This window comes from Bufo gargarizans, chromosome 10 (assembly GCF_014858855.1).
Source record: "Bufo gargarizans isolate SCDJY-AF-19 chromosome 10, ASM1485885v1, whole genome shotgun sequence".
Lineage (NCBI taxonomy): Eukaryota > Metazoa > Chordata > Amphibia > Anura > Bufonidae > Bufo > Bufo gargarizans.
In genome coordinates this window covers 14,096,406-14,109,826 of record NC_058089.1, presented here as the reverse complement: position 1 = coordinate 14,109,826, position 13,421 = coordinate 14,096,406, and the positions used below count along the sequence as shown (strand labels likewise).

General features: G+C 47.6%; 1 protein-coding gene across 1 annotated transcript in view; it reads left to right on the top strand.

The window, feature by feature from the left end:
- Positions 1-6,277, top strand: part of TRIM66 (tripartite motif containing 66) — a 31,940-nt gene extending 25,663 nt beyond the window's left edge. The window contains exons 10-12 of the mRNA XM_044270573.1: positions 2,169-2,243; positions 2,769-2,903; positions 5,304-6,277. Coding sequence (XP_044126508.1) covers positions 2,169-2,243; positions 2,769-2,903; positions 5,304-5,558 — 465 coding nt within the window. The 3' untranslated portion in view covers positions 5,559-6,277. The remainder of the gene's footprint in view (positions 1-2,168; positions 2,244-2,768; positions 2,904-5,303) is intronic.
- Positions 6,278-13,421: the final 7,144 nt, after the last annotated feature.

Here is a 13,421-nt window from a genome sequence, read left to right as displayed (position 1 = left end):
TGTGATACGGTCTATGTCGTGTGTATCTCATCCTGTGTGATACGGTCTGTGTCCTGTGTATCTCAGCCTGTGTGATACGGTCTCTGTCCTGAGTATCTCATCCTGTGTGATACGGTCTATGTCGTGTGTATCTCATCCTGTGTGATACGGTCTGTGTCCTGTGTATCTCAGCCTGTGTGATACGGTCTGCTGTCCTGTGTATCTCATCCTGTGTGATACGGTCTGTGTCCTGTGTATCTCATCCTGTGTGATACGGTCTGTGTCCTGTGTATCTCATCCTGTGTGATACGGTCTGTGTCCTGTGTATCTCATCCTGTGTGATACAGTCTGTGTCCTGTGTATCTCACCCTGTGTGATACGGTCTGTGTCCTGTGTATCTCATCCTGTGTGATACGGTCTGTGTCCTGTGTATCTCATCCTGTGTGATACGGTCTATGTCGTGTGTATCTCATCCTGTGTGATACGGTCTGTGTCCTGCGTATCTCATCCTGTGTGATACGGTCTGCTGTCCTGAGTATCTCATCCTGTGTGATACGGTCTGCTGTCCTGTGTATCTCATCCTGTGTGATACGGTCTGTGTCCTGAGTATCTCATCCTGTGTGATACGGTCTATGTCCTGTGTATCTCATCCTGTGTGATACGGTCTGTGTCCTGTGTATCTCATCCTGTGTGATACGGTCTGTGTCCTGTGTATCTCATCCTGTGTGATACGGTCTGTGTCCTGAGTATCTCATCCTGTGTGATACGGTCTGTGTCCTGTGTATCTCATCCTGTGTGATACGGTCTGTGTCCTGTGTATCTCAGCCTGTGTGATACGGTCTGTGTCCTGTGTATCTCATCCTGTGTGATACGGTTTGCTGTCCTGTGTATCTCATCCTGTGTGATACGGTCTGTGTCCTGTGTATCTCATCCTGTGTGATACGGTCTGTGTCCTGTGTATCTCATCCTGTGTGATACAGTCTGTGTCCTGTGTATCTCACCCTGTGTGATACGGTCTGTGTCCTGTGTATCTCATCCTGTGTGATACGGTCTGTGTCCTGTGTATCTCATCCTGTGTGATACGGTCTATGTCGTGTGTATCTCATCCTGTGTGATACGGTCTGTGTCCTGTGTATCTCATCCTGTGTGATACGGTCTGCTGTCCTGAGTATCTCATCCTGTGTGATACGGTCTGCTGTCCTGTGTATCTCATCCTGTGTGATACGGTCTGTGTCCTGAGTATCTCATCCTGTGTGATACGGTCTGTGTCCTGTGTATCTCATCCTGTGTGATACGGTCTGTGTCCTGTGTATCTCATCCTGTGTGATACGGTCTGTGTCCTGTGTATCTCAGCCTGTGTGATACGGTCTGTGTCCTGTGTATCTCATCCTGTGTGATACGGTTTGCTGTCCTGTGTATCTCATCCTGTGTGATACGGTCTGTGTCCTGTGTATCTCAGCCTGTGTGATACGGTCTGTGTCCTGTGTATCTCATCCTGTGTGATACGGTCTATGTCGTGTGTATCTCATCCTGTGTGATACGGTCTGTGTCCTGTGTATCTCAGCCTGTGTGATACGGTCTCTGTCCTGAGTATCTCATCCTGTGTGATACGGTCTGCTGTCCTGTGTATCTCATCCTGTGTGATACGGTCTGCTGTCCTGTGTATCTCATCCTGTGTGATACGGTCTCTGTCGTGTGTATCTCATCCTGTGTGATACGGTCTGTGTCCTGTGTATCTCAGCCTGTGTGATACGGTCTGTGTCCTGTGTATCTCATCCTGTGTGATACGGTCTGTGTCCTGTGTATCTCATCCTGTGTGATACGGTCTGTGTCCTGTGTATCTCATCCTGTGTGATACGGTCTATGTCCTGTGTATCTCATCCTGTGTGATACGGTCTGCTGTCCTCTGTATCTCATCCTGTGTGATACGGTCTGTGTCCTGTGTATCTCATCCTGTGTGATACGGTCTGCTGTCCTGTGTATCTCATCCTGTGTGATACGGTCTGTGTCCTGTGTATCTCATCCTGTGTGATACGGTCTGCTGTCCTGTGTATCTCATCCTGTGTGATACGGTCTGTGTCCTGTGTATCTCATCCTGTGTGATACGGTCTGTGTCCTGTGTATCTCATCCTGTGTGATACGGTCTGGTGGAGCAGTGTTATAATCTACAGCGGTGGTTTCTTCTACAGAAGTGTGAGAAGCTGGTGCTGTCCCTGTACTGTAACAGCCTGAGTGTCCCGTTCCAGGAGCCGGTCAGCCCAGTGGTAAGTGACGCGCCCGCTGGAGGGTGACATTGCGGCACCACTGCGCGCCCGCAGATTATCGCCTCTGGGCCCCTGAACAGCAGTGTGCGGCGCAGCCATCGCTCTCCTTCCTCCACACTCAGGCGCCGAGCACAGAGATCTTATGACCGAGCGGTCTTAAAGGGGGTTTGGCACCCCGTAGCGCAGTCACACCGCCATAGCCCCCCGGCAGACCCCGCCCCTCTGTGTACCACATGGGCAGCCAGTCTGTATGATCTCTGCTGCTGCTCCTGATTCCTCTGTGCTGCTGATAAGGACCGTGTAATAAAACTAATGCTGTCAGTTACTTTGGGAGACACCAGTGTTTTATAAGGGACATCGTTCATGTGTCTACCCCCCCCCCCCCCCTGTATAATAGCCCCCCCCCCCCAATGCTTCCAGATAGCTGAGAACAGCTACATAATGGTGCGGATTCTTGCATCGCTGATTACACTAATTGGTGTGTTATATGCACATCTTTTAATGAAGGCACGTCACTATTACCAGATTATAAAGAGGCCCATGGACCTGTCAATCATTCGAAAGAAGCTTCAGAAGCGGCATATCCCTCATTACTCCGCCCCCGAGGAGCTGGTGTTTGACATAAGGCTCATGTTGTGGAACTGCGCCAAGTTTAATTACGTAAGTGACCCGTTTGTATCATGTTTTGAAAGTGGGGGAGACCACAGCTCAAGCTCTGAGCTTTGAGGGCATCTGTCAGCAGTTCTGACCATGCTAAACTGCTGACAGAAAAGCTGCTCTGACCTAGTTCTGCTTTCCAGGTCATGTACACTGGTACATTGTTTGTTACAATGTACCAGTGTAGGTAGATATCTCGGACAGGAGATAGATTGCTGCTGTGCTTCACTCAGAAAGCATTGTCTGCACTGACACATTGTAACGAGCCGATTGTTTGTTTCTTTGTGCAGGGTGAGCTCACACGTTGACGTTCACAGGAAGAGAACCATCTCGCCAGCACCACCTCGCAGTTTGATGGGCGAATATAATAGGTTTGCTGGAAAGTTGCCATTTGTCTCAGGAGCCACTAGGTGGCGCTGGTGAGATGGTTCTCTTCCTGGGGAGATACCTCTGTGCATATAAGTCCCATGGCGCATTGCCAATATCTCCATACAGGACTGTACCCTTTAAAGGGGCTCTCTGGACTCTCCTATATTGATGATCTATCGTCAGGATCAGCTGTACGAGGAGGCAGCGCGCGCAGTGTACACGTGCCGTCCCCCTTCCTGCTTCTGTCTATGGCAAAGCAGCGGTGAGTAGAAGGAGAGACAGGAGACGCCACATGCACACTGTGCGCGCCGTCTCCCCTGGGTGTTGGACCCCCGCCGATCTGATATTGGTGACCTATCCTGACGATAGGTCATCAGTATAGGAGAACCCCTTTAAGGAGATTCAGCATCCTGCCGAAGCTGCAGTACTTAGGGTGAAATCTGCACCAAAGTCCACACCAAAACGTCTGCGCCGATTTGTTGCAGCAGAAATTGAAACCCAGTCTACGGCCCCTCATTTACACGGCCGTGTGCGTTCCGTAATTTCGCATTCTGCACTTCCTGCCCCAATGTTAAAAATGCCTAAAGGGACGGGAATAGGACAGGCTCTATTTTATTTTCAGGATGGTGGACTGGACATACGGATGCAGACATCACACGGTGTGCTGTCCGTGTTTTTTTGCAGCCCCGTTGCAATGAATGGGTCCGCATCCGAACTGCAAAAAAAGGTGAATCAGATGCGGACCAAAAATACAGTTGCCTGAATAAGGCCTATTAGAAGGTTTCGGAACCCAAAGAGGAGGCTTCGTTGACAGGAGATCCCCTTAAGGCCTCCTGCACACGAACGTGTGCGCCCCGTTGCCGTATTGCGGACCGCATTTGCGGATCCGCAATACATGGGTGCCGTTCCGTGTGCGTTCCACATCACAGATGTGGACCCATTCACTTCAATGGGTCCGCAAATCCGGAGATGTGGAATAGTGCAGGACGGAAGCACGTAACGGAACCCTACGGGAGCACTATGGAGTGCTTCCGTGGGGTTTCGGCCCGTACTTCCGTTCCGCTAAAAGATAGGACATGTTCTATCTTTTTGCAGAACGGCCGGATCGCGGACCCATTAAAGTGAATGGGTCCGCGATTCGCTGCGGCTGCCCCACGGACGGTGTTCGTGCACGACCACGGGGCGCACGTGTTCGTGTGCAGGAGGCCTTAAGGCGCATTTTCTAGACGTTTTTTGGGCAGCAGATAGGAAGATGACAGAAGGGCGCCCAGGAGACGCCATTACCAGCCTGCAGCCGCTCGTCCTGGCCGCCAGTTTGCTCAGACTATATAAATATTGGTTCAGGCTTTCATCATTTGGGTTCAGATAATATGAAGGCAATTAGTGTAATTTCTCCAGTTACACAATATCTCCTGAATACTTGGGCCGGCGCCAGGTCCTTTCATTGTGCGCGGCCGCTCACGGGGCACACGATACTGGAGAGTGAAATAGAAGCTGAGGATCAGGAGGGATGATGAATGGCGCTCAGTAATGGGAGAGCCCTGTGTGCCCAAATAATGGATCCCGTCACCGCCGCAGATCTCGCACAGTATCGTCCAGGCAGGTCAGAGTCATCCATCGGCCATTGTGAGAAAACGACACCGTGCAGTATAACGACACATACCGGCCTGCGCTGCGTGCATGGGGGGTCGATATGTGCGCCGGGGGCTTGCTCAGCGCATACATCGAGCATGTTCACAAATAAGGTGTGACCGGGGCCTGCGCGGCGCAGCAGCATGATGCAGAGGCTCATGTACACGAGGTGGAAATCTGTAGCATGTCAATTGTGTGGATTTTCAGTGCAGATTTTACCCCAAATCCCCATCAAAACCTGCAAGTAAAAAATGTAGATTTTGGGGCGGAAACAGAGAAAAATCCCATGAAAATCTGTGTGGAAAACCAGCATAGATTTCACTGCCTCGTGCCGTTTAATAGGACGTTGCGTTCTTTTTATGGGATTATTCTAAGGATTTTCATGTGTCTCTCATCTCACAGGAAGACTCGGAGGTGGCGGAGGCCGGAAGGAACCTGGGGCTGTGTTTTGAGGACATGTTGAAGGAGATCTACCCCGGCCGAGCGTTCCCCTTTCCACAAGATGACGACTCTGAGACAGAGGAGATCGGGGCAGATAACTGCCCCTTGAATCTGAAGAGCTTCCATTGGCCAAATTATGGACAAGACTGTGTTCAGCCCAAGAGAAGGAGGCGCCACCCCATGACCCAGAAGACCAGAGACTTCAACCTCTGCTAGATGCCCCCAAAGCCCCTCACAGCAATGACCGCGGCAGCCGCAGCGCATGGACCGGAAGACACAGCACTGGGGCAGGAGGGGCGACAACTCTGTCATAATCATACTCATCACTCTCACACTTTTACTTCTATGCAAAACCTGGTGACAAGAGACATGTCCTTCCACGAGGAAGTACCACGTGCCTTAAAGGGGGCCTGACGTCATGTGTAGGAAGAAACCTGAAGCGGTATTCCGGTTATGTAATGTTATCCTCAAGCAACAGGATAGGGGATAACTATTAGATCGGTGGGGGTCCTACACGGATCACAAGAACAGGGACCCCGTACCCTGTGGAGCCCCTCAAAATGAACGGAGCGGCCGGCTATCTCCAGAACATCCATACAAATAAATGGAGGACTGGGACCCCCACCGATCTAATCTTATCCCCTATCCTGTGGATACATAACCGGAATACCCCTTTAACTTGACCTCAAGTGACTATTAAAAGGAAACCAACCCTGCAATCTACAGTTCTCTATGTATTGTATAGGTGAATGCAGTCTATTGCTCCCTGGTATCAGCAGAGGCTGGGGAGGGTGAGACCGAGGTATAGAGCAGTGTCCTCTTATAACGCTCCGATACTGATATAACCTCCAGAGACATTACATCACATGTGACTGATATCAGCCGCTCCTCTTATAACGCTCCAGCGCTGATATAACCTCCAGAGACAATACATCACATGTGACTGATATCAGCCGCTCCTCTTATAACGCTCCAGCGCTGATATAACCTCCAGAGACATTACATAATATGTGACTAATATCAGCCGCTCCTCTTATAACGCTCCAGCGCTGATATAACCTCCAGAGACATTACATCCTATGTGACTGATATCAGCAGCTCCTCTTATAACGCTCCAGCACTGATATAACCTTCAGAGACATTACATCACATGTGACTGATATCAGCCGCTCCTCTTATAACGCTCCAATACTGATATAACCTCCAGAGACATTACATCACATGTGACTGATATCAGCCGCTCCTCTTATAACGCTCCAGTGCCGATATAACCTCCAGACATTACATCATATGTGACTAATATCAGCCGCTCCTCTTATAATGCTCCAGTACTGATATAACCTCCAGAGATATTACATCATATGTGACTGATATCAGCCGCTCCTCTTATAACGCTCCAGCGCTGATATAACCTCCAGAGATATTACATCATATGTGACTGATATCAGCCGCTCCTCTTATAATGCTCCAGTACTGATATAACCTCCAGAGACATTACATCATATGTGACTGATATCAGCCGCTCCTCTTATAACGCTCCAGTACTGATATAACCTCCAGAGACATTACATCATATGTGACTGATATCAGCCGCTCCTCTTATAACGCTCCGATACTGATATAACCTCCAGAGACATTACATCACATGTGACTGATATCAGCCACTCCTCTTATAACGCTCCAGCGCTGATATAACCTCCAGAGACATTACATAATATGTGACTGATATCAGCTGCTCCTCTTATAACGCTCCAGCACTGATATAACCTCCAGAGACATTACATAATATGTGACTAATATCAGCCGCTCCTCTTATAACGCTCCAGCGCTGATATAACCTCCAGAGACATTACATCACATGTGACTGATATCAGCCGCTCCTCTTATAACGCTCCAGCTCTGATATAACCTCCAGAGACATTACATAATATGTGACTAATATCAGCCGCTCCTCTTATAACGCTCCAGTGCTGATATAACCTCCAGAGACATTACATCCTATGTGACTGATATCAGCCGCTCCTCTTATAACGCTCCAGCGCTGATATAACCTCCAGAGACATTACATCCTATGTGACTGATATCAGCCGCTCCTCTTATAACGCTCCAGCACTGATATAACCTCCAGAGACATTACATCACATGTGACTGATATTAGCCGCTCCTCTTATAACGCTCCAGCGCCGATATACCCTCCAGAGACATTACATCACATGTGACTGATATCAGCCGCTCCTCTTATAACGCTCCAGTACTGATATAACCTCCAGAGACATTACATCACATGTGACTGATATCAGCCACTCCTCTTATAACGCTCCAGCTCTGATATAACCTCCAGAGACATTACATAATATGTGACTAATATCAGCCGCTCCTCTTATAACGCTCCAGTGCTGATATAACCTCCAGAGACATTACATCCTATGTGACTGATATCAGCCGCTCCTCTTATAACGCTCCAGCGCTGATATAACCTCCAGAGACATTACATCCTATGTGACTGATATCAGCCGCTCCTCTTATAACGCTCCAGCACTGATATAACCTCCAGAGACATTACATCACATGTGACTGATATTAGCCGCTCCTCTTATAACGCTCCAGCGCAGATATACCCTCCAGAGACATTACATCACATGTGACTGATATCAGCCGCTCCTCTTATAACGCTCCAGTACTGATATACCCTCCAGAGACATTACATCACATGTGACTGATATCAGCCGCTCCTCTTATAACGCTCCAGCACTGATATAACCTCCAGAGACATTACATCCTATGTGACTGATATCAGCCTCTCCTCTTATAACGCTCCAGCGCTGATATAACCTCCAGAGACATTACATCATATGTGACTGATATCAGCCGCTCCTCTTATAACGCTCCAGCGGTGATATAACCTCCAGAGACATTACATCACATGTGACTGATATCAGCCGCTCCTCTTATAACGCTCCAGTACTGATATAACCTTCAGAGACATTACATCACATGTGACTGATATCAGCCGCTCCTCTTATAACGCTCCAGTGCTGATATAACCTCCAGAGACATTACATCATATGTGACTGATATCAGCCGCTCCTCTTATAATGCTCCAGCGGTGATATAACCTCCAGAGACATTACATCACATGTGACTGATATCAGCCGCTCCTCTTATAACGCTCCAGTACTGATATAACCTTCAGGGACATTACATCACATGTGACGGATATCAGCCGCTCCTCTTATAACGCTCCAGTACTAATATAACCTCCAGAGACATTACATCACATGTGACTGATATCAGCCGCTCCTCTTATAACGCTCCAGCTCTGATATAACCTCCAGAGACATTACATCATATGTGACTGATATCAGGAGCTCCTCTTATAACGCTCCAGCGCTGATATAACCTCCAGACATTATATCACATGTGACTGATATCAGCCGCTCCTCTTATAACGCTCCAGCGCTGATATAACCTCCAGACATTACATCATATGTGACTGATATCAGCCGCTCCTCTTATAACGCTCCAGCGCTGTTATAACCTCCAGACATTACATCACATGTGACTGATATCAGCCGCTCCTCTTATAACGCTCCAGCGCTGATATAACCTCCAGACATTACATCATATGTGACTGATATCAGCCGCTCCTCTTATAACGCTCCAGCGCTGTTATAACCTCCAGACATTACATCACATGTGACTGATATCAGCCGCTCCTCTTATAACGCTCCAGCGCTGATATAACCTCCAGAGACATTACATCACATGTGACTGATATCAGCCGCTCCTCTTATAACGCTCCAGCGCTGTTATAACCTCCAGACATTACATCACATGTGACTGATATCAGCCGCTCCTCTTATAACGCTCCAGCTCTGATATAACCTCCAGAGACATTACATCATATGTGACTGATATCAGCCGCTCCTCTTATAACGCTCCAGCGCTGTTATAACCTCCAGACATTACATCACATGTGACTGATATCAGCCGCTCCTCTTATAACTCTACTGTGGAGTTTGTACATGCTGTGGATATGAGGGTTAGTGGCCTTAATGTACAAAAGGTAAAATAAAGTTACCCTTAATTTCAATGCCTCTCATTAGTGACCTGGGTCATAGAATATTATCTACAATCGCATTTCTTAGCAGACGTCAGATACGGATTGTAAAGCGACAATAAAACAAGAACTTTCATTATTAGCAGCGATGAGAAACCCTGTTTGCCTGTAAATAAAATCTGACCCTGAAATCTGGTGTGCACGTGTTTAACCCTTTCAACCCGGGCCAGTTTTCACCTTCCTGCCCGGGACATTTTTTTTTTTAAATCTGACCAGTGTCACTTTATGTGGTAATAACTTTAAAACGCTTTTACTTATCCAGGCCGTTCTGAGACTGTTTACTCGTCACATATTGTACTTCATGACAGCGGTAAAATTGAGTCAAAATATTTCATTTTTATTTATAAAAAAAATACCAAATTTACAAACAATGTGTAAAAATTAGCAAATTTAAATTTCTCAACTTTTATAATAGATAGTAATAACTCCAAAAGTAGTTATTACTTTACATTCCCCCTATGTCTACTGCATGTTTGGATAATTCTGTGAATGCCATTTTATTTTCTGGGGACGTTAGAAGCCTTAGAAGTTTAGAAGCGAAGCTTCCATAATAGAACCCACCCAAAAATGACCCCATTTTAGAAACTACGCCCTCAAGGTATTCAAAACTGATTTTACAAACTTTGTTAACCCTTTAGGTGTTCCACAAGAATTAATGGAAAATGGAGATGAAATTTCTGAATTTCACTTTTTAGGCATATTTTCCATTTTAATGGAACTCAACATGTGTTCGTAAACTGCTGTACGGGCACACGGCGTTGTGCAGAAGGAAAGGAACGCCAAATGTTTTTTGGAAAGCAGATTTCACTGGGATAATGTTAAGCTGCCATGTCATATTTGAAGACCCCCTGATGCACCCCTAGAGTAGAAACTAAAAAAAATGACCCCATTTTGGAAATTACGAGATAAGGTGGCAGTTTTGTTGGTACTATTTTAGGATAAATATGATTTTTGGTTGCTCTATATTACACTTTTTTGGCACCATTTTTATTTTTTGTTATTTACAACGTCAATCTGACAGGTTAGATCATGTGCTATTTTTATAGAGCAGGTTGTTACGGACGTGACAATACCAAATATGACTACTTTTTTTGGTTGTTTGTTTCAGTTTTACATAATAAAGCATTTTTGAAAAAAATGATTTTTTTAGTGTCTCCACATTCTGAAAGCCATATTTTTTTTTATTTTTTTGGGTGACTGTCTTATATAGCGGCAATTTTTTTTTGGTATGAGATGATGGTTTGATTGGTACTATTTTAGGGTGCGTATGGCTTTTTGATCATTTGGTATTACACTTTTTGTGATGTAAGGTGACAAAAAATGGCTTTTTTGACACCGTTTTTATTTTATCTTTTTTACGGTGTTCACCCGAGGGGTTAGGTCATGTGGTGTTTTTATAGAGAAGGTTGTTACGGACGTGGCAATACCTAATATGTATACTTTTTTTTTTTTTTACATTTAAAGGGAACCTGTCATCAACGTTATGCTGACCTTACTAAGGGCAGTATAAAGTAGTGACAGAAATGCTGATGTCAGCGCTGTGTTACTCATGAGCTAAAAGTAATTGGTTGCTGAGAACCAGCATCATAATCATTGCAGCCCAGGCCTTGAAAAGAGTCCCGTCCACCTGAGAAGAGTCCTGGTTATTATAATCTCCTGCTCTCCGACCATCTGCTGATGATTGGCAGTTCTCTCCTAGAGAGAGGGAGAAAACTAGGCAGAAGCCGCTCAGTCATCAGCAGGAGATCAGGAGTAACCAGGACTCTTCTCAGGTGGCCGGGACTCTTCTCCAGGCCCAGTCTGCAATCATTGTGATGTTGGTTCTCGGCAACTACACTTAACAAAAATATAAACGCAACACTTTCGGTTTTGCTCCTATTCTGCATGAGCTGAACGCAAAGATCTGAAACATTTTCTACCTACACAGAAGACCCATTACTCTCAAATATTGTTCACAAATCTGTCTAGATCTGTGTCAGTGAGCACTTCTCCTTTGCCGAGGTAATCCATCCCACCTCACAGGTGTGGCAGATCAAGGTGCTGATTAGACAGAGGAGACCGTGGTGGATGCGGTAAACCAGGAGCTGCTACAGGAGAGACCGTGGAGGATGCGGTAAACCAGGAGCTGCTACAGGAGAGACCGTGGTGGATGCGGTAAACCAGGAGCTGCTACAGGAGAGACCGTGGTGGATGCGGTAAACCAGGAGCTGCTACAGGAGAGACCGTGGAGGATGCGGTAAACCAGGAGCTGCTACAGGAGAGACCGTGGTGGATGCGGTAAACCAGGAGCTGCTACAGGAGAGACCGTGGAGGATGCGGTAAACCAGGAGCTGCTACAGGAGAGACCGTGGTGGATGCGGTAAACCAGGAGCTGCTACAGGAGAGACCGTGGAGGATGCGGTAAACCAGGAGCTGCTACAGGAGAGACCGTGGTGGATGCGGTAAACCAGGAGCTGCTACAGGAGAGACCGTGGTGGATGCGGTAAACCAGGAGCTGCTACAGGAGAGACCGTGGTGGATGCGGTAAACCAGGAGCTGCTACAGGAGAGACCGTGGTGGATGCGGTAAACCAGGAGCTTCTACAGGGGAGACCGTGGTGGATGCGGTAAACCAGGAGCTTCTACAGGGGAGACCGTGGTGGATGCGGTAAACCAGGAGCTTCTACAGGGGAGACCGTGGTGGATGCGGTAAACCAGGAGCTGCTACAGGAGAGACCGTGGAGGATGCGGTAAACCAGGAGCTGCTACAGGGGAGACCGTGGTGGATGCGGTAAACCAGGAGCTGCTACAGGAGAGACCGTGGAGGATGCGGTAAACCAGGAGCTGCTACAGGGGAGACCGTGGTGGATGCGGTAAACCAGGAGCTGCTACAGGAGAGACCGTGGAGGATGCGGTAAACCAGGAGCTGCTACAGGAGAGACCGTGGTGGATGCGGTAAACCAGGAGCTTCTACAGGGGAGACCGTGGTGGATGCGGTAAACCAGGAGCTTCTACAGGGGAGACCGTGGTGGATGCGGTAAACCAGGAGCTGCTACAGGAGAGACCGTGGAGGATGCGGTAAACCAGGAGCTGCTACAGGGGAGACCGTGGTGGATGCGGTAAACCAGGAGCTGCTACAGGAGAGACCGTGGAGGATGCGGTAAACCAGGAGCTGCTACAGGGGAGACCGTGGTGGATGCGGTAAACCAGGAGCTGCTACAGGAGAGACCGTGGAGGATGCGGTAAACCAGGAGCTGCTACAGGGGAGACCGTGGTGGATGCGGTAAACCAGGAGCTGCTACAGGAGAGACCGTGGTGGATGCGGTAAACCAGGAGTTTCTACAGGGGAGACCGTGGTGGATGCGGTAAACCAGGAGCTGCTACAGGAGAGACCGTGGAGGATGCGGTAAACCAGGAGCTGCTACAGGGGAGACCGTGGTGGATGCGGTAAACCAGGAGCTGCTACAGGAGAGACCGTGGAGGATGCGGTAAACCAGGAGCTGCTACAGGGGAGACCGTGGTGGATGCGGTAAACCAGGAGTTTCTACGGGGGAGACCTGCAGTGTCCCACTATGTGCTACATGTGGGCACTTTAAACTTTTGAGATGTCATGTCAAAGCATTGCTGTGTAAACTGTAATTCCTTATAACAGGCTGCTGTAGATAAGAGTGTGATTACATCTATTCGCCCCTAGGTGGTGCTGGCACCTTATATATACCGTACAGACCAAAAGTTTGGACGCACCTTCTCATTCAAAGAGTTTTCTTTATTTTCATGACTATGACAATTGTAGATTCACACTGAAGGCATCAAAACTATGAATTAACACATGTGGAATTATATACATAACAAAAAAGTGTGAAACAACTGAAAATAGGTCATATTCTAGGTTCTTCACAGTAGCCACCTTTTGCTTTGATTACTGCTTTGCACACTCTTGGCATTCTCTTGATGAGCTTCCAGAGGTAGTCACCTGAAATG